Source organism: Poecilia reticulata, linkage group LG4 (genome assembly GCF_000633615.1).
Source record: "Poecilia reticulata strain Guanapo linkage group LG4, Guppy_female_1.0+MT, whole genome shotgun sequence".
Taxonomy (NCBI): Eukaryota; Metazoa; Chordata; class Actinopteri; order Cyprinodontiformes; family Poeciliidae; genus Poecilia; species Poecilia reticulata.
The window spans coordinates 23249218-23275303 of NC_024334.1; the positions used below are offsets into that span (position 1 = coordinate 23249218).

General features: G+C 38.2%; 2 protein-coding genes across 8 annotated transcripts in view; both read left to right on the forward strand.

Annotated features, from left to right (window-relative positions):
• Positions 1–798: 798 nt before the first annotated feature.
• Positions 799–4306, forward strand: hmg20b (high mobility group 20B). Of its 2 annotated transcripts, none has more exons than XM_008407165.2 (9): positions 799–901; positions 1247–1345; positions 1793–1993; positions 2127–2247; positions 2337–2389; positions 2474–2540; positions 2653–2868; positions 3004–3136; positions 3720–4306. In XM_008407165.2, exons 2-9 carry the CDS (start codon positions 1265–1267, stop codon positions 3730–3732), a joined length of 885 nt encoding a protein of 294 aa, XP_008405387.1. In that variant the 5' UTR covers positions 799–901; positions 1247–1264; the 3' UTR covers positions 3733–4306. The 2 variants fall into 2 exon arrangements, with proteins under 2 accessions (XP_008405387.1, XP_008405388.1); XM_008407166.2 differs by lacking the exon at positions 799–901 and adding an exon at positions 937–1123.
• Positions 4307–5140: 834 nt separating this feature from the next.
• unc13a (unc-13 homolog A (C. elegans)) overlaps positions 5141–26086 on the forward strand; it is a 52221-nt gene continuing 31275 nt past the window's right edge. For 4 of the 6 annotated variants that reach the window (XM_008407155.2, XM_008407156.2, XM_008407159.2 and 1 more), the window contains exons 1-19: positions 5141–5544; positions 11416–11445; positions 11540–11639; positions 12737–12854; positions 13241–13364; positions 13693–13763; positions 14032–14086; positions 14811–14840; positions 15797–15992; positions 17160–17279; positions 19241–20050; positions 20472–20565; positions 21400–21446; positions 21589–21667; positions 23579–23584; positions 23792–23866; positions 23969–24188; positions 25359–25586; positions 25778–25919. In XM_008407155.2, coding sequence (XP_008405377.1) covers positions 5523–5544; positions 11416–11445; positions 11540–11639; positions 12737–12854; positions 13241–13364; positions 13693–13763; positions 14032–14086; positions 14811–14840; positions 15797–15992; positions 17160–17279; positions 19241–20050; positions 20472–20565; positions 21400–21446; positions 21589–21667; positions 23579–23584; positions 23792–23866; positions 23969–24188; positions 25359–25586; positions 25778–25919 — 2567 coding nt within the window. In that variant the 5' untranslated portion in view covers positions 5141–5522. The remainder of the gene's footprint in view (positions 5545–11415; positions 11446–11539; positions 11640–12736; positions 12855–13240; positions 13365–13692; positions 13764–14031; positions 14087–14810; positions 14841–15796; positions 15993–17159; positions 17280–19240; positions 20051–20471; positions 20566–21399; positions 21447–21588; positions 21668–23578; positions 23585–23791; positions 23867–23968; positions 24189–25358; positions 25587–25777; positions 25920–26086) is intronic. The other 2 variants (XM_008407161.2, XM_008407162.2) reach the window with 2 other exon arrangements.

Here is a 26086-nt window from a genome sequence, read left to right on the forward strand (position 1 = left end):
TCAGTCTATTACAAGATTTAATAGGGGGAAAAACAGCCAATAATTTAAAGGTGTTATTGGTTTTAATTCCTTACAGTTCTAGGTAAAATGTTGCTATTGTTAATTTGGAAGCGATTTGACCCAAAACTTGTATAAAGCATGCATTTTGTTTTGGAAAACAACTACGTAGATATAGATGATACTTTTTAATTTAAAGAGATATGTGTTGTGGAAGTTGCTTGCGTTCTAGTATTTTAAGATGGGGTAGACATGCTTGATAGGAAGACTTAATTCAAAAATGACAGCTCCCATCTAATTCAAAAGGTACTTGTGGGTAAGCTGATTGTTCTTGAAAACTGCTTGCATCGGTACTATCGCAATTGCTTTTAAACGGTGAAAACGACTTTTCTGCTTTTATGAACTCGAGCAACCACAAACTAATATTCAAATGGGCACTTCAATATGAGAAGCCTTTGCATATTGGTTCTTGATTTAGCTCCGAAACAAGTCTAACCTGCAGTAATTATATTTAACTCCCCTTTTCTATAAAACGTCAAAATGGCCGACTTTGTCTTGTAAAAGCAAACTGTTGGGACAAGTTTTAAAAGGTAAAATACAGATACTTTTAAATCTTACTTGAACTGAGTGGTTCATATAAGTCCAATATGGTAACTAAGAATGAAAATATTTGTACGGCGTTGCTTCCTTATGCGTAAGATTTTGCGTCAGATAACTGCACAACATTCAGAGGAAAGCTTATTAAACCTGCATTATGTTCCGTAAGGCCAGTGCATACTGGTTATGATGCAAACAGAGGGGGTGGATTTTTTTAACCAACCAGCCAATAGCGAATCTCGATATCAGCCAATCAGAAAGCAGAAACACTTCTCTTCCTGTTTGGCCGAGGGACACATATTATCGGGTGAGAAATAAACGCTTATTGGAAAAGTATTAGAAAATTTCATATAAAGAAAAATCTTACTTTTTTCCGTTATCATTATTTATTCCACACATAACTATTGTTTTTTTCCGATGGAAATTTGATCCTTTTAGCTTTCCTTTTTGTGTGAATTTTGCTCATCTTGTGTGTGCGTGTGTGACTCCGACCAGTTAACGTTAGCCATAACGATCTGCTAGCAGGCAGGTTAGCTTTAAAAGCGCTGTTCCTGATTGGCAATTATTGCTAATTTTTGTGCTTTCCTCACTTTTGTTCTTACTAATATGTATTTCCACGGAATCACCCTGACTCTGTTCTACTCTCTCATAGCAATTGGCGTGGAAAGAGATGATGGGGGGAATTAAACAAGAGCAGAGTGATGCATCTCAGCAGCCCAAAGCTTCTCACACACTGGACCAACAAGAGGAGGTGGGTGCTACTGCAGAGAAAAACAACAAACTGATAAAAACAAAGCTGCAGATATAAATATGTGCACATGCAAGAAAAACTGCAGCAACTAAGGTCTGTATTATAACTTCTATTTTATATTGAAAAATTCAGATAATACAAATGAAACATAAAAACAAAAATAAATACATTTTTAAAAAATTCACAAAATGTAATTGTAAGCATGCAATTTCTGATGAGGAATAAATTAAGACATTTATTTTCACTTAAAATGCCTAAAATTGCACAGATCAGGTGCACATGGTGAGAAAATCATCAATCATTACTCAAACTTATATTGATGAACGTGTTATGTTGCACAGTTTAAACAGTCGTACAGAAGAAAGTAAGTTTTCATCCAGTATTTTCTTTGTTGTTGTGTAGGTACATAATTTAAAGCCACATTTTTTGCTTTGTTTTTCTCTGCAGCCAAAGAAACGTGGTTGGCCAAAAGGAAAGAAAAGAAAGAAGGTTCTACCTAATGGTCCTAAGGCTCCCGTAACTGGATATGTTCGCTTCCTAAATGAGCGACGAGAAGTTATGAGAGCCCGATATCCCGACTTGCCTTTTCCAGAGATCACAAAGAGACTCGGAGCAGAGTGGACACGATTAGCCCAAAATGACAAACAGGTCGTTATTATTTATGTTTGTTCTTTTTTTTTTCTGTCTTTAAATATTCATCAGTATCTATGAAAATGTAGTTTTGTCCAAGAGAAACTTAGCTTTTTAACACAATAATTTGGAATTGTGTGATTTCTGACAGCGCTACCTTGACGAGGCGGAGCGAGAGAAGATGCAGTATGCCCAGGAGCTGAAGGAATACCAGCAGACTGAGGCCTTCCACATCACCAGTGCCAAGATACATGACAAGAAGATTAAAAAAGGTAACAGCAGATCTCAAAATTCTTAAAGCCTTTATCTGTGCTTTGAAAAAAAACATGTATATTGCTATTTTTTTTATTTTTAATTTCAGAAGACAGTCCATCAGTTGTTGTCAGTTCCAGTTCAGGATCGTCTTTAACAAAGGTGGGCGACCTTTGTGTAGTTCAATATTTATTTCATATATGTTGCAAAGCCAAGTTGTCAGTCTTTGTTTTATTTTTGTTTCAGGCTGCTGACCTCTCAAGCAGATTCGACATTCCAATTTTCACAGAAGAGTTTCTTGATCAAAATAAAGGTAACGGATATTGAAACACTTTGATAGGTACCAAAACATGTCCTGGTTTTTAGCTTGTGTGGAAAGGTGATGCTTAACACTGGCAAAACTTCGCCTCTGTTTGCGTTTCTAGCTCGGGAAGCTGAGTTGCGGCGGCTTCGGAAGACAAACATCGAGTTCGAAGAGCAGAACGCTGTGCTGCAGCGTCACATCAACGACATGAACACTGCCAAAGAACGCCTGGAGGCTGAACTAGGGCAGGATGAGAAGCGTACTCAGGCTCTTCACCAACACCTGCTGGCCATTAAACACACACTGGTCAACAGTCTGTCAACAGTCCCTCTGCCAGGTCAGAAGCTATTTTCTTTTTTTTCTTTCAATTTAATTAAACCTTAAAACCTGTGATTTCACTTTAAGACGATTAAGTAAAATAAAAAAAAAAAACATGGGCTATTTATTTGATCTGTTTTGAATGCCTAAACAGGCACAGGGGAGATGGCGTCTCTTGGTAATCTCGACTCATACCTGAGTCGACTCAGTGGAGTCCTGGAGGGGAATCCTCAGAAACACCGCGCCCTGCTCAGCCAACTTCACGAGGTCTTTTCTCATCTCGACAGGTAAATATTGCATCCCGGTCAGTTTGACGCATTGTAGAAATACTCAAACTCTTATGTTTTAGTCCATTCACTGTAATCCAGTACATCTTTTTTCTTTAAACATGGATAGAATTGTATGTTTAAGCAACTTTTGATTTACACTTTGACATTTGAGAGCAAACACTTTCTAAATTTGAGGTTTTTTTGGTTTGTACATTGAAAAAAATTTTTTTTTCAAAAGTTAAGGATGCAAATGAGTGCAACAAAAAGAGAATTCTGCCTGAAATATATTCCTAAATAAGTTTATATACTACAGTAACTTTCAAAAATATTCCTACCTTTTTGAACTTTACGGGATTTGATCATGTCCCAACCACAAAATTATGCATTTTATGATACAGGTCCACAAATGACAGCATGTTGTTATGAACCGAAAGGAGTAAAACATGGTTTTGCTCAACTTTTTAGACAGCTTTCTAGAACTGTAGTGTACAGAATGCACATAGTTTGAGGGGTATGTAGACGTTTGCAAGACGCTGTAAATATTTTCAAAGCATATATTTCAAGGTCCTGGTATAATTATTGCCTCCATGTTCTTTGTCAGCGAGAAGTTATGAGGAAACTCCGACCATCTATGCCTCATCAGGACACGTGACCATGTAATAGTCCACATCAGTTCCTTTTCAACAGAGCATGTGGGTTTGATCACATCTGCAAAGGAAATGGGTACAAATTCTTCTGAGCAACCCATACGACTCATGTCTATTGTTTATGAGTACATGTATTCTGTGTGACATGTGCTCCTGCGCATGTTTTATTTTCTGAATGTGAATCTGTGTGGCAGCATGCATGTATTTCTTCATAGACTAGTTTCCCCCTGAACTGCCCTATAACTGGACAAATAAGGTTGACTCTAATTATGTTTTATAGCATTTTCTCAGCAGTTATCCACAGGCTCATGGTAAATCCATTTCAGCATGTATATAATTGTTTATAGTTTCCCTGGAATGCATTGACGAGAGATAAAAGGAGCGGCAGGGCGAAATCTTAAATGCTGGGGTATAAAATGTACTTTTGACATTGCCAGGTTGTGGGATGAACATGCTGTTTTTAAATTGTGTCAGAACATGGTATGTTTGTGCAGTGTATTTGTATTTTTTACAGATGTTCAATAAATCATCTTGAACTCAATGTTTTCAACTAAAGAGCATGCTAAATGTTTTCTATCTGCGTAAGACATGTACTTGAAATGTGCAAGCAGAAGTTTGAATCACATCCAGGAATGGCTTCTGCAGCTGCTACAGCTGCATACCACAAAGTTTTAAAAGTCTGAGTAGGGTTTAGGTGAAATGGGGAGGAAAAACTGCCCTGTTGCAAAACCCAAGTGAACCAGCAGAGGGGGATGTTGACCCTTGCATGGGATTTATTTGAGCTTGAGTTTGGCCTTTTTTTGTTTTGTTTTGTTTTTATTGTTATTGTATGTATATATATTCTTTAAAGTTGAATACATAACGTTCTCTAGACTTTGGGAGTTTGAAATTGTCAGTGTCGGGGTCTTGGAATTTAGGAAATATTTAAAAATCAAGATTTAGCAAGCAATTATTTCTGAGACATTTTATCTGAATACTTTTTACAATTGCAGATACGTCGACAAAGTAATGTAATGTGACAGTGTAAAATATTAGCTGTTATTAATGTGAAGCATTATTTTGTAACGAACATGAAGCCAGCACAATTGTTTTCTTATTTAGTAAAGTTTTTATTTTTTGACTTTATCCATGTCCTAATATTCCCAAAGACACCTCTAAAGACAGAAGTGTTTAAACTGAAATTAAATTACAATCAAGGGCCAGTATTTACAAATTAGGTAACTTTTGATGGCAATGATATTACTTAGGGGTGTCAGTTAAAAAGACGCGGAATACAAGTATAGATCACATATTTATTATTGTTCAACTAGATTTTAAGAGCTCGTAATGTGCCAAGCCCCACACCGTCGCCACGCGCTCTGACGTCACCGCTGTCCGCGCAGCTGGTGGTGCTGAAGCTGAACAAGATGGCTGTTTGCTGGGGACCGGAGAGCTGAGGGAGAGCGGGAGGGGTGGAAAGAGGCGCTAAGAAACGCCACAAAGAGAGACAGGCAGGGCTGCGACGCCGGCGTTCCTTATCCGAGTGAGAGGACGGTCGACGGTCTGTTTCTTTTTCTTTCTTTCTTTCTTTTTTATTTTTTTGCCGGTTATCACGAAGACAGTCGGGCTCCGCTGCCGCTGCTAACCAGCGACCCCTGGCTTCACCCATCTCCAGCCCAGCCGCTCATCGTTCCCGGGCTGCCTTCAGCACAGATTAGCACTGCCAATTAGGAAACTGGTGAAGAAGCTGGAGTCTGGACTAAAGGAGCGCATAAGAAATGTCATTGCTGTGTGTTGGAGGTAAGACAAACCTACCAGTGTATGTATTGGCACGATGTACTGTCAGTTTCTTCGACCAGCTGGTCTGAGCATATAAAATAGCTCCAAGGAGTATCTTGAGGTTTATTGAAGAAAGTTAAAAATTCAGTCACCTGCATTAAAAATACTCTTAGTGAAAAATGGTGTTGAATAAATACTAAATGGTAGTGTAATATATTTGGTTAGTGCACAATAATTGACCTAAAGAAAGTATTTGAGTAATGAGTCCTTAGGCGGATATTACAGAACCTGGCACGAAACAGCCGGATCGATATTACAGATTAGTCCAGGTGTGTGCTCTTGGCAACCTCTGTCAAATATAATAAATCAAGATGTAATCTACTTTTAGCTTACCCCCTTGTAAACTGTTTTGCTAAAAAAAAAAACAGGTGGCATCTTTACTGCTTTCTTTGATTTTAAGCACCTACTAGAAAACAACTGGTTATATTCATGGCAACCAGTTCTCGCCATGTAGCTAATGTGAAATAAATTGTTAATCTTTTTTTAAATACATTTTCCAAATATGTGTTTGAAATGTTATGTTGTATGCTGTATTTCTCTGGATGAAGAGTGGATGCTAAAAGAGATTCAGTCCTTTAAGGTTGTGGATTTAGGTGTGATTTAATGACGGCTATGGTTTTCCTTTTGCACCCTTTTTTATGTGAACCTGTAGAGGTTGGGTAGAAAATATATGTAATCGCTCAGCTTGATAAATGGTATAATAAGAATAATTTTGTTGTCTGAAAAGAGCTGAATCGATCTCTATTATGTTGATGTTGGGTGCCACGTGGAAACCTCACAAAAAATTTATCTTAGTGTAAAACATAGGGCACAAAAAGGTTTAGTTGTTAATGTGTTTGTGATACTAGAGTCAAATGATAAGGGGGCATGAAGAATCTTATTTATGTAAAAATTATTTTTGATTGATATATTTCTGAAGACATTGAAAAATTGGTTTATGTTCTAAAACTACTCTACATTGTCAAAAGTACTGGTTATCCATCCAAATCATTACATTTTCTTGCTTCTAACTACCATAGTGTAATAATAAGTGAAAGCATTTGGAAATGACAGCAACTCGGCAACAAAGTGGTAGGCACCGCAAAGTCAGAGAGCGGGGGTCTGGGCATGATGAAGCTCATCGTGCGCACTCGGCTACTTTCTGCAGAGTTAATAGCTACAGACCTCCAAACTTTATGCAAGCATCGGATTAGTTCAAGAGCAGCGCTTCATAAAATGGCTTTCCATGGCGGAGCAGCTGCATCCAAGCAGCACTGGACTCTGGAGCATTAGGGATGAGTTCTCTGGATTGATGAAATATGTCTCTCTAGTCTAGTGGCAGTCCAGTACCAAGTCTGCGTTTGGCGATTGCCATGAGAACGGTACTTGCCTGACTGCATTGTATCAAGTGTAAAGTTTGGTGCCAGGGTGAATATGATTTGTGGTGGTTTTTAAAAAAAATAATATTCAGTAATAGTCACATTTATTTTGCATTATTTGAGAAAATTCACAGGATTGCATTGCAAACACTTTTAATAACAAGGTATACGTACAAAGCCCTCCACATAGGTGTCTTTGGTAAAAGCCATTGTAGGACATGGTAATTGCAGTGTCACTTTTTGGTACCTTAGGTATCTTATTATGGACCTGCCTGGGCATGGATAACTTGAATATATTAGTGAATAGTGATTCCTAAATGATGAAAAGCGTTCTCAATCTGTCCATGAACTCAATATGGACAGACACTTGATCATCCAGCAAAGCAAGACATTAGTCCAATTAAGCATTTATATTTGGTATGTCAAAACCTGATCTAAAATAGATGTTTATCCTTTAAACTGCAAAACACCTGAGAATTGAAGCTGTTTTGTGCAGAAGAACGTATTCCACCAAGCATGACAGGGTTACCAAGAGATTAAAAGCGCTGAGTCTGGCATGAGAAGACTTTGGTAAAATATGTTACCCTTTCACCAAAGGGTAACATATTCTTTGCCTCTCAGTTATAAATTATTGGATTATTTTTTCTGATCATGCTTAAAGTTTGACAGTTTCAACCCTTCATAATAGGTACTTTATCCTCAAACATGTGGACATAGCACCTACATGTTGGGACTGAAGGTTCAATTGGTGGTCCTGTATCTTCAGTGGTTCTTAAGGTCAACATAGATATTTTCCAATTACTTTTTTGAGACCTGTTAGAAAGCCAGCAGCTATTTGTACATCAATGACATATTGGTTGGTCCTGGGTGGGGGAATACTTGTGAAATAATTGGAATAAGTTTCATATCTTTTCCCACTTTTGCCTCAGCGGTGATGTATTATTAGCTTCTCAGAGTTGTTTACATCCCCTAACATGTCTTGTGTTGTTAAAAGTAATTTGTGAAATGATAAATTGTGTCATTGAGGCTGAGTAAGCGCATTTAAATCTGTCAGCAAACCTGTTTGTGACACCCATCTGCAAGATGGCAATGAACACACCAGAAAAATACAATGTATACTAAGACTAAGAAGCATCAGTTCCACATTGTCTCATTAATATCTATTTTATTAAAACATTTGTGTAGAAATCAGAGAACCTGATTTAAACATGATCATGGTATGACACCATGCCATCTATGCGGTGCTGGGGAAAGTTTATATAGATACATCACAGGGATGAATGTAATATTTATTTGGAGCCTAGAGAAATTCACTTACATCTGTTTTTTAACCTTTAGAGTGAATTTAATCCAAACTGTTTTCTGTATTTTAGTTCAAGAAAGTGTGTGTATAGTTTAAGATACTATACACACTCCAACAAAACACTAGCTTCTTCTCCAACTTATTCTAAATTTATTAGCGTACTCATTTATTTCTCCTCAGTGAAGAATGAGAAAGGGAATCTTGTAATTGCTGTGGATGCAACTCAACACAATATGCAACACTCTCTTCTTCACTGTGTTGTAAACGCGGCAGTGTTGGTTTAGCCTTATGCCTGATAGCATGTACTCCTCCAACACCCCCCATCTACACACACATGCACCCCTCTTCTCTCTTTCCAGCACCCCTCTCCCCAGCCTTGTCACACTAGAGCGGTTATTTTTAGAGTTGAGGATGCAGCTCACTCTGACTGCATCCGGCGGCTCCACAGAGAGATTAATGGAGCACAAGCAAAAGAGATAGGAAGGGAGTGCACGTGCACACTCACCACATGGCAGGGGAAGCTTGTAGGAGTGAGTGATGGAGTGAGATGGAAAGGGCAATGACTGGATGAGGATAGGACGCTGTGCGAGAGAATTGGCAAGTGAGCCGCTAAGGTGCATCTGTTAATGACTGCTAGTATTCGCATGCCGGTAAAATGTGAATTGACTGAATTAAGTCTCGCCCATCCTTCAGATGTGAATGCTTTGTTGGCGGGCAAACATCTGGAAGATGTTTTTCCTTTGAAGTTGGCTAAGAAGCGTATGCTTCACCACGCCACCAGCTTTGGCACCTGACTCATGAATCAGAGCCATTGTTGTGGCAGAGATAGGCATCATCCTAGAGGTTTGCTGGGGAAAATGCTATTTTAAGAAACCTATTTGTCCACCGTGATTATCATTCCTGCTTTCACTGACTAAGAAAATGACTCAGAATGTGTTGCTTTGTCATTATCTCTCTTCAAATCCAGTTTTGTTTTTGCTTTACTGAACAAAAAGGATTTATATTTATTTACTACTATCTTGGACAGTTTAACTGACAGTTCTGTACTATTAAGTGATCCATAGTCAAACTAAAATTGTAATTTTATTTTCAAGATCAAGATAAGTATGAAAAGTGGAAGATGTGGTTTTTTAAAACAACTACCTATTTAATTTCTTTTTGCCTGGACAGGGGAGATCTTGCTCAGTTCTCACAACACTCCATAAAAAACAGACATGGTCTCTATATTATGTCGCCTTTTGGTACATCTATTATGCAAAGCTCTAGGTTTAATGATTTAGTTGTATGTTAGTGGTCGACACACTAACTGAGAACCCACAGAATTGCAAACACTCAAGTGGCAATAGTGGGCATTCCTAAGGTAGGAAAAAGGTTAACCACTGCAAAGACATGAGTAACAGTTTAATCTACAGCCTCTTCACATGTTAGGTTCACAAAGCTGCTCCAGTACAGTTCCAGACATCATCAGTTGCTATGTTTTTTATTTTCATCATGAAATAATAACACTGTAAGCAACTTACCTCCACATCATCAAACTTCCCCGCAAATTAACAGCTGAATTGTTGACATTTTGACAATGATCCCAAACACACACCAAAAGTGGGTTTTAGAATGGATAAAGCAGGCTAAAATTAAGCTTCCTATGTGGAATGACCTCAAAATTAAATATTATGAAGGCTAAATTATACCTAACATCTATGCTTGTGCCAGGAAACTAACCAGTTAAGCTAAACTTGAACAAGTTTCCTGGATGAGGTGCAGAGCTGTTATATGTCTTTGGGATAGACATATAGTTTAAATATATGTAAAAAATGCCCTATTGTCGAGTGTAATAGGACAATTTCCTTTTTATAGCAGGGTATTTTCCATGATGTATCACTTTTGTATAATCTATTTTTTCTTGGGTATTTTCCAACACAGATTAGAACAATCAGTTCACAATAATTTATTGTAAAACAAGCCACATTTTCTTTCATACTTTGACAATAAAAAGGGTTAGCAAAGTAGAAAAAAATTACATGCAAAAATGTCGTTTCTAGAAAAGTCGAAGATTTTAAAATGGAAAATAAGCCAACGCCTTAATCACTCACTGCCTGCTGTCATCCACATATGTGCCAGGGAATTTTTACAAGTTGGTGTTTTTAATATCTCTTTTTTTCATATATATTTCTTGATAGTTGTGCCTGATTTCCCAAATGCAGTATGAATAAAAACAGGCAATCAGCAGGGATTAAATATCAGCAATCTGAATATTAATACCTCTCTGCTGAACAGGGAGAGGGTAGACATCAGTAGGGGTCAAAATTAAATGAATAATAAATACCAATTTGACATCAGTGGTGTTTTAAAAGTCATTCTGGTACCTCTAGAGGACTCGGTGTGGGGAGATTGGCAGTCAAACCTTGGCAGTGCTTTGTTCCTCTTCTCAGAGAAAATGACTGTACTGCTAAGTCTGTCATGCTAAAAACTTTGAGAGATTTCACGCATGCATCTTTTAGAGATAACAAACCATATGGCCATGCTTGCCCCCTACTGTAACCTTTTACTTTTACCTGCAGAAGGTGTTCCTCTAGGCTCCAAAAAAGTGACTCAGAGACTTTGACGTCTACTGAATGGATGCGGTCTTTCATATTGAGATCTTGGCATTCTACCCATAGAGAACAGAGGAATCTCGGCCTGAGAATTGCAGACCTCCCACCTCATCTCTAAAATGCCAAACTGCTGTCAGTCACCAACCACATATACTTAAAGTGTGTGAGCTTGAGGCAACGATTAGGCTCGGTTCCTGAAGTATTCATACCCTGTGAAGGACTTAGATGAACATAAAACATCATTTAAAACCAAGCAACCTCTACGACGGATCAGGGACGAAACAAGGTCTCAAACATCTCGTGTAGCTCTGTTCGTCATGAAAAGATAATGACATAAATGTAAAAAGGACCAAAATGTTCACGTAGACAGACATGGTGGGCAAAGACAGTGTGAATAAGAGGAGAGTCCCATGGTAACTTTGATGAAGTTGCATACCCTTTATCAAAAGTCATGTTATGCAGTTAACCTCGGCCTGCATCCAACAATTGGAAAACCTTTGCGTTATAGTTGCACCATTAACCTCTTTTAAAACTGACAAAACAGACTAATATCTTGTTTTCTATTTCAATTTGTACACAGTAAAGAAAGGCAAGCTCGATGGACCCCAAGGTGAGTTATGAACATTAATGTACATACATTAAACAAAGAAATATGAACAAACAAAAAGTATAAGCCAAGAGAAATTTTTTGCTTCATTTTTCAGAGAAATTTAACACATACGTGACCTTGAAGGTGCAAAATGTTAAGAGCACCACCATCGCTGTGCGTGGCAGTCAACCATGCTGGGAACAGGATTTCATGTTGTGAGTCGTCTTATTTCGCTTATCTCTCCTGTGCCTTCATTTCCACATTTATTCTCTCTTGCTGCCTGTAAATATGTCAACATCAACATTTTACCAAGTTTTTCACTGTCTTGATTCTGTTTTTAATGTACTTTTTCTCTTAAATACACTCCCATTTAAACTACAAAAAATTTGAAAGTTTGTCCTTTTAAAAATGGGCCTTTTTACTTATTTACATCGTTGACTTCGTATAAAAGAAACTAAACTTGAGCATTAGTAACAGGTTGCGCATTTATATGTTGTGCTAGTTTGAGTCAAGCTTAGTTATGAATAACTATTTTATTACTTAAGAGGATTATTAATAAAACTAATAATTTTGATAAAATTTTTAGTGTCAATAACCTTTTGGAGAATTATTTCTTAATCTATTTTACCAATTGATCAATCACTAATCAGTCACTAAAAGGAGCTTTTTGTGGCTTCTTGCTTTTACTCAGCCATCTTCCTGTTGAGGAGTGAGAGGATCATGTAACATGTCTCCACACCCAGAGGATTTTATTCCTTCTAAAGATTTCTTTTGAAGTCAGTAATACTGAAAATCTGCCAAAAACAAAACTGATTCTTAAGAAGGGCTTTTACTGTGACTCATGTCTCTTTTCTCTGTAGCTACTCTACTATTTAAACAGCAGCAAACCACTGAGTTTGATTACTTATCAGGATTTTTGGGAAATGGGAAGAAATTGTTTCACTGAAAGATTTGAAAAATTTAAACTGGTTGTTATAGCAAAAGGGTCTTACTAAATGTCGAGAGATGCAGAGGGAGTTGACAATTTTATTTGTGGTTTGTGTGTTCCTCAAGCTATATGAGCAGTATATGTGTTGTTATGTGAAAAGTTAAAGCTAATTCTAGTTATTTCCCCAAGGGACACAGTCTCTGCTCTTGTCTGCCCTGTCAGTAGCCTTGTTGATAGTCATCTTTTCTTCATGCAGAGTGACTCACTTACCTAAACAAACTGAATCATCCTGGCACACATCCACTATCATATATAAATGCAGCTACTGATGGCATTTATTTCTACTCATTTTTAGTTTTTTTTTTCTTTACTTTTCTCATGCAGTGAAATAAACCGTCTGGAGCTGGGCCTCACAGTGGAGGTCTGGAACAAAGGACTGATCTGGGACACCATGGTGGGAACTGTATGGATCCCCCTTCAGAACATACGACAGTCCAATGAGGTGCCTGCTCTTCTCTGTTACCTTGACTGATTGAGGAAAAAGAACTTAGCATAATACTTAAATTAAGATTATATTTTGTTAAAGATCGTATGATCTGCTTTATAAGGTATTTTGAATTGGTTGTAGTCTGTATGTGTAAGGTTCCTTATTTATTTGCTTTTGGAGAAGAGGAGAGCAATCTTTGGTCAGGATTACTACCTGGTGTTCTGCAAACAAACGCTGTGATTATTTTATAGTGGTTACACTCTACATCTGAAGGAAGGTTTTAATATTCGAAGAAGTTTGATTAGAAATTTGAAATAACACATTTTACCCAGAAGCCGCAACACGCAATAAATGTTTTATTTTTATTTTGATATACTTGTCCCGTCTCGTGTTTTTTACAGGAGGGACCGGGTCAGTGGCTGACCCTGGACTCGAATGTGATCATGGCTGAGAATGAAATCTGTGGAACCAAAGACCCGACCTTTCACAGGCTGCTGCTTGACACTCGCTTTGAACTGCCATTAGGTTTGGTCTTCAGGATTTTTATGAATTTAATCCGTGCAGTTTCTTTTCTGTGTTCAGTATTTGCACAACTTTACAAAGTATGTCAATAAGTGAGACTGCTGGAGCAAGCCTCCTTCTGCTTTGTGTGGAACTGTTTTTAGAAGAAACCTTGTCTTCTAGAATTTATACAATTGCATTTTCCTACACATTATGTTATTTTTCAGACTTCTTTTTATTCTGACTGTATCCTTCATAATATCTAAAATGAAGATGTCTTTACTGCCTATGCAATTAAATGAATCAGCACTTGATATTCTAAGGGGAGAAACATGTTTCTGTTTTCCTGTAGACATTCCAGAAGAGGAGGCCAGATACTGGGCTAAGAAACTCGAACAACTTAATGCAATGAGAGATCAAGATGTGAGAATTTCACTATTTTACATAAATTGTTAACTAAATGCCACTTGCAGCTACTTATCTTTCTCCTTATAATATAGTCTTCTAAAATGCATATTATCCGTTGGACCTACTTCGCCTCCATTTGTGTTCCTAATTTATTTTCCATATCTGCAAGAGAAAACAGAGCTGTCAGAACTAAGATCTAGTTTCCCTGAATTATTTTCAAGTCAAAGACCTTTATGTTATTCTCCTAACATGCCTGTTTCCACTGCTTCTCTTTCAACGTCAGTATGCCTACCAAGAAGAACAAGAGCAATCACTCCATGCCCCCTCCACACAGTGCTGTGAGTGTCACCGGTGTCTTCTGCATTCACCTCCCTCTGTGCCGTCACCTGCTGTGTCCTTTTTGTGCCTCCTGTTTTCCACTCTACCCGCTCCCTCTGCTCTGTTGCCTTGACTCATTGAGAAAAAAAGACTAAGCAGAAAGTAGAAATGAAGCTATTAGATTCAACAGAAGATGGGGGAGGAAAGCAAAGGAAAAACCGATGTGACTAATCATAAATGCATGCCTGCCTGAGCTCCAGAATGACTTAAAGGGGATAAATGTGTGATGAAATTGAGTTGACATATGCTGCGTGTCCGACACACGCTTTTGCTGTCTATCTCTGTGTCTAGTGATGATGACATGGGGAGCAGGTGGAGAAGTGTATGCAGTTCAAGTCCGCTTACAATTGCGTTTCTTTCTTTATTCAAATGGAGCTTGTGTTTGTGTGAATGATAACAGCATATATGTGTTTTTTGCTCGTAGATACTTTGAAGCGTCAAGGGCAGCTACTTTTAAAAAGTCAGTGTTTATATAAGCTGCTAGAATGGCCTTGTCTGTTTTTTTTTCTGCTCATACAAAGACATGCACCCAGTCACCTCTTTCATAACTTCTCATCTAACAGATTTGCACCATAAGATGATTATTTCTCAGGGTTGCAGACCTTCATGTTTAGTTAGCTTTGTTGGTGGATTTTTAATGTGTTTGAATTATATCCGCAAAGTTAACAATTTCTTTCTGTGCAGGTAATTGGAGTCTGTGGGGAGACCAGCAGAGTAAGTTTCTGTCATGCACTTCTGCTAATGGCTTGTGCAACTGTATTTATTGTCCACATCTCAGTGTGATGATCTCCCAGTGCAGTTTTCCTCTGAGACCGTAAGTGCATGAAAATGGATTTCCTGTTTTGAACTTTGCTCCAGCTCATGTTAAAATATTTTGAGTAAATCATTAGATATATCTAATTAATTTCAGTAAAGAATCATGAGTTCCTCACCCGGGCTTATGTTTAGGAGGCAGTAGGAATAATAATAGTCAGAAGAAGATAATTAAAGAGATACTTGTGTAGAATTTGATTTTTCAGTGCATTAAAAAAAAAAGTATTTGGAGTACAAGTTTACATTTAATGTGACTTTTCTTTAGTTTAGATGGGGTGTAAAATTGCACATACAGACTCAAATATATACATATGCTCCAACTAATATTTGGATTAAAGTTGCTCCTCAACTACATTCATTTTTAAATAATTAATGTGATTCTAGCTTAACTCTGGCTAGATATTTGACCACTCTCTTATCAGACAAAGTGGGGCCATGTTCACTTAGCTTTTCAGGTATGTTCTATAATTTTCCAATAGTCTGATTTCAGGGTCATTTGTTAAACTTAGGCATAAAAACATAGAGAGAGATATTTATACTGGGTCATTATCTGATATATTTTTAAACTAACAAATCCTTGATTATCCACATAGAGGTTCGCCCCACCTCTTTATGTAGACATCTAAGGCACTAACCTTTACAGAAGGTTTCAATCTCGCATTATTCAAGTCTTTCAAAATTCTTCATTATTTTGCTCGCTCACCCTTTACAGATTATTAACTAACATAATGCTTTACATATCCTTGTTGTTATTAATGTCAAGTTTAGCAAGCAACAACATTGCTGGCAACAATTTCTGATCTCTCCAAGCCTCACAACCCAGCTTTGTCTCGTCTCCCACTGTGTTGTGTGAACAGACGAGGACCCAGACAGCGCCGTTGATGACAGGGACAGTGACTACCGCAGCGAGACCAGTAACAGCATCCCGCCTCCCTTCTACACCACCTCCCAGCCCAATGCTTCCATGCACCAGTACCCAATGCGGCATCAGCACTACAGGCACTCCTTCAGCGATGACAACCATGAGCTGGACTACGATCACAGAACCATGAGGTAACATGCATGCTATAAATACACACCAAAGTCTACTTAGTACTCTGGAGAGATAATGTACCGTGGTGGTTAGGATTTTTAAAAAAGGTAGTGGGTTTTGTTTTGTTTTGTTTTGTTCAGTTTTTCTTTTTGGCTGCAGAAGGTCAAAAAAACAGACTTTTGAGATTAGTAATTCCCAATTCAAACAAGTTCTTCCTTAATCAACAAATCCGATCGGACGTCTGAGACCACCCAGCTTCTGTGGCCTTGTTTTGTTTCAATGTTGTACATGGTAACATCTCCCACTGTGTTCTCCTCCTCTAGAGAACAGCCCAGGCCTCAGTGTATACAAGCATGCTGGGGCTCAGAGTTCTTGTATACAGGTCATGTATGAAGTGGGCCTTTGTGATAATTTTTTTTATCGTGTGAATGCATGTGTGTGCGTCTGCATCTTTGTATGCATGTGTGGATGAATGAAACCCCATGTGATTTCCTCTCGACAGCCTGGTGCAGAAAACTCAATTGCAACAGAGGATCAAAGCTGAAGTTCTTCTCAGGAAGGCTTAAATCTACTGTAGATCTTTACCTTTTTTCAAGAATTAGGAGGGGAAGTTCATTTTCAAGTGCAATGTCTCTTTTTTTTCTTTCAAAATATTTAAGGATTGGTTCACAAACTAAACAAGTTTTTCTTCCTGTTATCACATTCTACTAACATTATCATAAATGACCAAATATCTCAATTTGTCTGAAAGTTTCCAGAGGTGTTACTCCTTTTGCACTGCCGTAGATAATGTAAATATTTTCTTAAACGTAGTCATACTTTACAAATCTCATAAATACAATCATAAACTTAACTTCCTTTTGCCACTCAGGTTGTTGTTTTTAAGGTTAGAGTAAGGAAACAATTCCAAGTAATCCTGGAAATACACCTGTCTTAGATTAATAGTGTAAGGCTTGTGGGATCACAGATAAATTGTGCACATCATGGCCGGATAAAGCAACTCAAAACTCCTCGGGTTTCCATCTAATAATTACTTTTAAATTAATGTTGTGAACCATTCCTTAACCGGGCAGGCCAGCGGCTCAGACAAGTTCGAGCTTTCTCTGAAAGATTTGCACTGAGCTATACTGATGCTCCTTTTCCACCTCTCCACTCCTCCCCACCTCCCTTCCCGCTCCTCCTACCAGACGCTATGATAGTTTAGACTCTGCCACCAACGGGCGCAGCGATATCGACTCAGGCTCAGGGTCGAGCCGGCGCACCAGTCGTCAGTATTCTCTAGACAGTAGGCACTCTCTGTCCGATAGGTGGGTCTCTGTGCCTCCTCTGCAATTTGTGCTCCTCCTCTTCCTCATCCTGCTCCGGCCTGTGACACCGTCTCGCTGTGACGTCAGTGGTGGACTTGTCCCGTCCTCCTCGCTCGATGTGCTTGCATGCATGCGCTCTTATCCTAGACTGTATATGTATTTTCTATATATAATTTTATAGAAGACTACTGTTCCTGCTTATGTCCTTATTGTGCACTTGGTAAAAGAAAAAAAAAAAACTTCTCAGATCCAACCAATGATGCATTGTGTTTATGGATAGAAAAGCTGTACAGCCTTCTCTTTGTGTGTGTGGGAAGAGGATGATTGATTGACATGATGTGTGGACATGTCTGATATTTCAGCAGTTGGAGGCAGATGGATTAATTGTTGGTTGGAGTCGTTGGGAACGCCTGCAAGAGTCTGTGCGCATCTGTTGTCATGACAGCTTGTTATTACAGCCTCACCCTGTATGTGAGACTTGAGGAAGGGCCCTGTCTTGTCCTGGCTGTTTCACACTTGGTAATTATACACATTTAAATCCCACTCGTGAGGCAGTAAAGGCTGTATTTCTGATAATGGCACCTTAACAGAGAAGCCAAGAAATGTTATTTTCCCCTTCAGTTTGTAGTTTAATCTTTATTCTTTCAGAAAATAAGAGGTTAAATATGTATTTAGACTTAGCAATAAGGGGAATTTGTTACTATGTGATTCTGGATGTGAGAGATTGTAAGATAGGTTATGAACTGAGAAAAGAGGGAGTGCTGTGGTGGTTTCTGTGAACATTCATCCATACTGCTGTGTACTTCTTCTGGCTCACAGCCCAAAAGTCATTATATAGTTCTCTCCATTATTGCTCTTGCATGGTGCATTATTGAGCTAAGACCACTGTTGTAAACATAGACAAAACAGTGAAGTGTGCGTGTTTGTTGCAGTGTGGTTAAGAAGATGTTTTCCTGTGTCTCTGCAAACTCTCTCTGACTCATGGGCTATCCCAGTGAGTAATAGCCATTTTTGTAAATACGTGTTTTTCACATATTTATCTGCAAAAGACAAATAAATGATCTAAGTTTAATTGCTTTTTCCTCCTCAGTTTTGGAGAGGTGTGTTATATTCAGTTATGGGTTGGTATGAAGATTTTTTTCTGCTTTAATTTATGTTTGAATTAGCATCTCTTGAAACCTTTTATTTCTCTACTAAAACACGCATCTTGCTATGAAAAAGATGCATAACTAATTAAAAACATTTGGTTGGAATTATAGTGCAAAATTGTTCACGCCCCTTGAACTCACATTTTGTCTGGTTGCAGCCATAAACTTCAAGATTTTATGTAATAGACATGCATAGTTGTGATTTGAGAGGAAATTCAAACATGTTGTTTTTTAAAATAAAAATCTAACAACCAGGTGAGGATTATTCAGTAAAGTGGCCAACCTATTTTATTCAGTAGGTAAGTTTAGCTTTTATTTGTTACTAACATTGACTTACACCATGTAGTGTGCAAAAAACAGAGTATATGCAAAAATTTGATAAAATGCTAAGGTTAGCTTAAGTGCTAAGGTTAGCTTAACTGCTAAGGTTAGCCTAGGTGCTAAGGTTAGCTAGTATGTGGGCTCCCTCGAACGTATTCACTAACTTTGCCTTACTCCATTCAGTAATTTTCCTTCTTCCTCTTCACAAGTATGCACTACTTTGTGTTGGCTTGTCTCATAAAATTCCAAGAAAATGAAGTGAAATGTGTGGTTGCAAGGTAATAAAATGTGAAAAAAAATTAATAGGGGTATTAATATGTTTGTAAGCTACATTAGTCTTTGATTAGCTGTCTCCCTCCCTGGCCTCAGCACAAGCTCCTTAACTGTGACAACCTAACTAATCACACAGCTGTGGGGATCCCCTGTCATTTATACTTCAAATCTGTGTGGGTTGTACGTATCTAACACGTCTTTATCTCCCCCTCATGTCAGTCCCACAGACAGCCGCTATGCCTCATCAGCGGAGCTGAGCAGAGGAAGCTCTCAGCTTAGTGAGGAGTTTCCTCCAGAGGACGGTGAAAGCTTTCAAGGTTCAGAGTTCTACGATGAAAACGACTCGTACCACTCCTGCCACTCCTCCGTCAGCTACGGCAAAGAAGACTCCCCGGGCTGGGATGGGGAGGACCAACAAGGGGTCTACAGTGATGAGGGAGGCTATCTCAAAGATGGAGGGGAAGAGGGCGCACTGTATGATGAAGAGGAAGGTGAAATTTACGCAGAGGAAGGGCAGTATAACTATCAAGATGAGGAAGAGATGCGCTACAGAGATGAAGACATGTATCCACTGGGTGGCAAACAAAGCCAAGACAAGGAGCCAACCTACAGTCCGTCAGTGCCATCAGGCTCTGCATCCACCTTGATGCCACCGTCTGATGGCCTGTCTTCCTCCAGGCCTCCTTTGGAGAAACAAGCATCTTTGCATCAGCAGAGGCTTGCCCAGGATCAGACCCAGTCGCCCAGTGCAGCTCTTGAACTACCTCCAGTCTCACAGGACAGCGTGTTGCCCTCTTATGCTACAGATTCCATCAAGGCTTCCTTTGCTCCATCACAGCAACAGATGTCTGTCACAACATCCTCCCCAACCATCCCAACCCAGGTTCCACCTCAGGACACCAAGCCCCTGGAGCCAGAGCCCAAAGTTGAAACCCCTCTGGAGGACATTCATCCTCTTGATCAGCCCCCAGTGGCAGAAACTGTGCAGCCTGCTCCTGAGGAGACAACAGAAGAAGCTCCTGTTCCAAGGTAAAGTCTTTCTATGCTGATCTCGTTGGAGACTCAAAATGTATAAGCTTTCTTAAAGTGCCATTTTTTTTTGGTTCACATCCACTGAAAACAGCAAAAATACAATATCTACGAGTAATATTTCTCGTTTAGAGAGTGGTCGCATATCCAGCTAGAATTATTCCAGAAGTTTGCTTGAGATGCATCTTACTAAGAGACTTAAGTATCAGTGGACCTGTACACATGTATTTGGGCTTGTATATATAATTTGTCCCTGTGTTGACTTTAAAGAAAGTGAACATAAATTTTTGAGTTGACGTCAATGTCTGACCAAATCTGTAAATCCCTTGTGTTAAACACTTTCTGATTCACTTTTAACTAACATATTATTAGCTATCACTACGTGTGATTCTACTGCATTTGTTTTCAATCCTTAATTTAGCTTCCCAAAGAGAGAAATGATGGAGCCAGGTCCTGCTAGAGCCAAAGCTAACTGGCTTCGCCTTTTCAGTAGAGTACGACTGCAGCTACAAGAGGTACAAACCGCACATGTTTCAGTGTAGCATTGTTGTGTCTGCTTGCATACCTGCCAGGTTAATGTCTGTGAATTGATTTATTTATTTTTTGCTGTATGTTTACCCTGTTGCTTCTGTGCTTTAATATTCAATTATTTGATCACTATATGTTGTATCAGTCCCTGCATGTTGAAGAAGTGTTCTATTTTACATGTTTACTGATTTTTTTGGCCACCTATTTTTCAGCTTTTTATCCATTGCAATCTTATGTGTTGTGTTAGCCTAGTCTATGTTTTCCCCTTGTATTGTTTTTGCCATTTCGTTATTTTCTTTTCAGTTGTTTGCCATCCCCGTAGCGATTTGCATGTAGCCCGTTCTGATTGCCCATGGCTGGAGAAGACTGTCAGGTGGGTGTAGCCACATGTGTTCCTCTCACAGCACTCACAGATATTTAGGACTATAATGATGAGCTCCTCCAAACCTGTAAAACTGGAATCAGGACGCATCTTAGGCAGACCTTTTTCTGTGCAATAACATGTCATTATTTTTGAAGAGGTAACCAGGCAAAGAATGTCATTGAACTGTAGGAATGATTACATAAGTAATCATTCCTACAGTTGTATCTGTCTGAAATACTTTTTATTTTTTGTCTAGTGTGTGAGGTATAATTACTTATACCTACAATTTAGAGGTTTTGTGCAACTAAGCTGTATGACTATTTCTGTGTCTGAAGAAAAAAACTCCTCCTTTTATTTATTTGTTGACAATAGTAAAACATTTTAATTTCTCTGTAGGCTTTAAATGCTTTTCAAGCATTGTGTCTTCTTTGCTTTTTTTATTCATCTTTCTCCACAGGCCCGAGGAGAACATGTTGGGATTGCCTCATTGCTTTTGTCTGCAGGGTAAGTAACTATGAACCTGACAACATTATGGCTGAAAATCTATAACTTGTCAAACAAAGGCCAAGCCAGTTGTGTAATTGATTTGTTGTGTCCAGATTTTTGACAGATGCTATTTGAAATGAAGCTGTGTCTCTTTTTCCAGCATGGGTGGTGCTCTGTACAGCATTGACAGCATGCCAGACCTTAGAAAGAGGAAGGCAATGCCTCTGGTCAGAGATCTGGTTAGTTTCTGCTCTAATCTCATTTCTGTTTTTTGACTAAGTATCTTACATCTACCCAGTCCATCTCTCTATCTCTCTCTCCCTCTCTTGTTTTTATTCCCATTATGTATTCGTCAACTCCTTCCCTTCTTCTTCCTGTGTGTATTTTAACCCCCTGCAGTCCAACTATTATAATAGTATGAAGCACATTTTATGTTGACTAAAGTCTGATTGGTTAAGCTGCAAAGATTGGGAGTATGCCATCAAGACAGAGGTCTCTTACTTTTTGTCCAGTTTTAGATAAATATGACTGCATACTTGTCTGACGCTACCTCCCTGCTAATATGACTGTTACAAACATAAACCTTTTCTGAGATATGTTTCTTTGTAAATCCATTGCACAGTCATTCTTAAAGCACATTAGATCTATATAAGTAGGGAGTGATACTTATATAGATAGGGGTGGGATTTTATTTCCGTACCTTGCTCTTTACATACATTTCAAGAAATAAAGTGCGAGTTTATTATATTTAGGGCTTTATTTAATCTTATTTTTAAATTGTTAATTTGCTTTGTGACACAACTGAGTATAGACAGAAACCTGAATGCCTTACAAAAATATTCACACCCTAAAAGATTTTTTTTACACCTTTAATCATAAATTTTCAGTAATTTTTAGTATTTTACGTCATAGATGTAAATTGGATTCAAAATGATGCATAAATGTAAACGTATTTTTCACAAATGAATGCCAAAAAAGCAGCGGCTCTAGTGAACTCTTATTTACTAATTAGGCATTTGGTTGCACTGTAATGTTTTTTGGCCGTCAGAATATATAGGACTGAATGAACACGTAGAATACACCTTTCTAATTTTTAAAACCACTGATCATTTTCCTAGTATTTAGCAATTATGTGCTACTTTATGTTTGACTGTTACATTAAATCCAGATAAAGTACACTCAGGTTTCTCATGGTAACAGGACAAGATATGAAACATTCAAAGAGCTGTGAAAACCTTTGTGAAATTCTGCACAAATTAATTGCCACAATAAGCTTATTGTGCAGTTTTTCTTCCCTTTCCATAGAACGCTGGAGGTAAATAATTGCCAACAGTGACTTTCTTAATTATTAATAAGATTCAGTACTCTCAGATACAAGCAGACGGAGGCTGCCACACCTGCGTTATGCTCCCCTAATGGTCTCACACAAATATAAATGCACGCACACACACACTCCTTTGTTGTGTGAAAGTGATTCCTGTAATTAATTGGAGATGGACGAGTGCTGCCTGAATAAGCAGTAAATATTATTACATTCAGCTATCAAATAACAGCTGTGGTTGCAAGAGCAGCTTCATCAAGAGTTATGAATCTCCACATGTAACCGAAGCTGCATTTTGGTTTGTTTTGCTGATTGATTTGAAAACATTAAACTGGGGCTATGACTATTAATTTGCTTAAATAATAACATAGCAATTCTTATATTTGAACTTTTGTTTAAATTAGTAAAAAAGAAAAACAAAATGACACAAACTCTCTGATGTAAAATATAGAAATATTCAACTTCTGAACTTGTATAACTTAGAAAAATATGTCATACAAAGTTGCTGGTTTACTTGCAGACATTTTGAATGTAATTATATCTTGATCTGTATGGTTGAATAAATAGTACCCTAAAAAACAACCCATAACCATTACATTACCCAGTTTCCACTAAATCAAGGTAAATATTACTAACTGAACTGAAAAACCTGGTCATATTTTGTTATTTGATAAAATGTGATTAATCACATCCCACCACTAATATTAACACTAATACTAAGGTTACGGTTTTGGTTATATTAAGGTATTTTATCACTGTCTGAATAAATCAGTTTTTCCTGCTGTGTCTAATGTTAAATATTTCCTTCTTTTCTTTTCCTAAACCAAAGGCAATGGTGAGTATTATTTCATATTAAAATATTTTAATTAGTTTGTAAAAGTGTATGTTTGTGTTACCATTCGATTAAAGAAATAATATGAAGTTTTACTCATATTACATTTAGTTTTTTGGGCTCACAGATGTGCATAACATAAAGAGTATGGCATATATGCTATATTACGTATAGTACAGTTATTAATTTCCATTCTGCTCATTCACTCAGTCTTTGGTCCAGAACTCCAGGAAGGCTGGCATTACCTCAGCCCTAACGTCCAGCACCCTGCATAACGAAGAACTGGTTTGTTTCCAGTTTATTCAAACGACACACTTTAATGAAAGTAACTCACTCTTGAGTGTGGAGCATCAAACTCTTAGCGAATATTTTCTGCTCATTCTGCAGAAGAGTCATGTCTACAAGAAGACCCTTCAGGCGCTCATATACCCGATCTCTTGCACCACCCCGCACAATTTCGAGGTGTGGACAGCCACCACTCCAACATACTGCTACGAGTGTGAAGGACTGCTGTGGGGTATTGCTCGCCAAGGCATGCGCTGCACTGAGTGTGGAGTCAAATGCCACGAGAAGTGCCAGGACCTGCTCAATGCTGACTGTCTACAAAGTAAGAGAAGTGTTAGGAAGAAACTGTGCGTGACATGACGGTTTAACGCAAGTGTGCAGAAATAACCTAGCAAGATTGAAACTGTCATAATGAATAAAGACAGATAGTATAGGCACCCATGCGCCATGTATTAGCTCACGGGTGAATTTTAATCAAAACATTTTCTCACTGAAACTGACATCTACACGGATTGGTTTTGTTTTGTTTTCTATTTTATTCACGGCTATTTGTGTTGTGTTTAAAATATTACACGTACTAAACATAGTAATTCCTGGCAAATTTTTGAGACCCATGTCGCAAAGACCCACACTGTTATCTCTTAAAAAATTGTTGTTTGCTTATTTTGGCTTCTGTTCAAGTAATTTGATTCTTGTTAGAACCAGAGAACTTATAAAATCTGCCTCCAAACGCCTTGTGGTTTCTGTCAGAATGCTTTTAGTTTCCCTGTAAGCCACCATGTCTAAATTTAGCTTAAATACGTTCATTAAGGAAGATTGGACAAGTATCCAGCAACTTGTCAATTAATGGTGATTTAGGTAACATTTGAGGATACATCAATGAATTAGACACAGAAGAAACTTCTTTAAAAGCCCAAAATAATGACATTCATTCCTCTATGTGTGACGTATGACTTTTTCTTCTTTTTTTTTCTAAATTAATAGTACCCTAAATCTAAACTTTTTGCGGAAGTGATTGTGTGTCAGTGAAATATTTATTGTGTATAATGTTATGTTTTCTATTTATTAACAGTTTACTTATTTCTTCTTATGTTCAATAATTAAACATAGTCCTCCTCCTCCTTTTCTGTTTCCTTTTTTGTGTGAAAGATATTAAAGGCAGTTTGTCTTTCCTTGTCATTTAGCTCTCTGTTTTTCATCAGTTTTTAGCTCAGCTTTTTATTGCTTAGAGCTCCGTTTGCTTTTGATTCATGAAATAGATCATAGTTTTTTTCATTTGCGCACACAAACGTCTCACTTTGACGGATTAAAATCAACTGAAAATGAATTTCCTAGATATTGAAAACGTTGCTTCTCAGTAATTAACTTTTGTTCATGGTGTCATTTATTTATTGTCCGATCTGTCAACACATTTTATTTGAAATCAAGTTCATGTCATTTATAATTTCTAATCCCTTCCCTGACATAACTTTTTGACCGTCTTTGCAACCAGGAGCTGCAGAGAAGAGCTCCAAGCATGGTGCCGAGGACAGAACCCAGAACATCATCATGGTTCTTAAAGACCGCATGAAGATCCGTGAGAGGAACAAACCAGAGATCTTTGAACTCATCCAGGAAGTGTTTGCTGTCATCAAGTCCACCCATGTCACCCAAATGAAGCAGATCAAGCAGAGTGTGCTCGACGGCACCTCTAAATGGTCAGCCAAGATCTGCATCACAGGTGAGGGCAAGTCATGTTCAGCTCACCTTGAACGGAGCTGGCCAATACGGTCAGTATCACCGTCAAAGGAGATGACAGCCGTGTTGGTCTGTAAAAAGAGACAAATAATCGTCCTTGTGCCAGGATGAGGCAACTGTTTACACCCAGGTACACACACAGTTACAGTGCATTGCTTCTTCCCTTTTGTTCAGTGTTGTGTGCTCAGGGTCTCCAAGCAAAGGATAAAACTGGTTCCAGTGATCCCTACGTAACTGTCCAGGTGGGGAAGACCAAGAAGAGGACCAAAACTATCTATGGCAACCTCAACCCTGTCTGGGAGGAAACATTTAATTTGTGAGTCATAAAAATTTCTTTAGACAGGTTGAGACTGTGTCACCAGAAAGTATTTAGTGGTAGATCATACAAAGTCTCAGTTCAAATTTAAGATCTGCTAAAGGCAGCCAAATTATATCTTTCATGTAACTTGCTTATGATAATTTGCAATGATAATCAATTCCAGC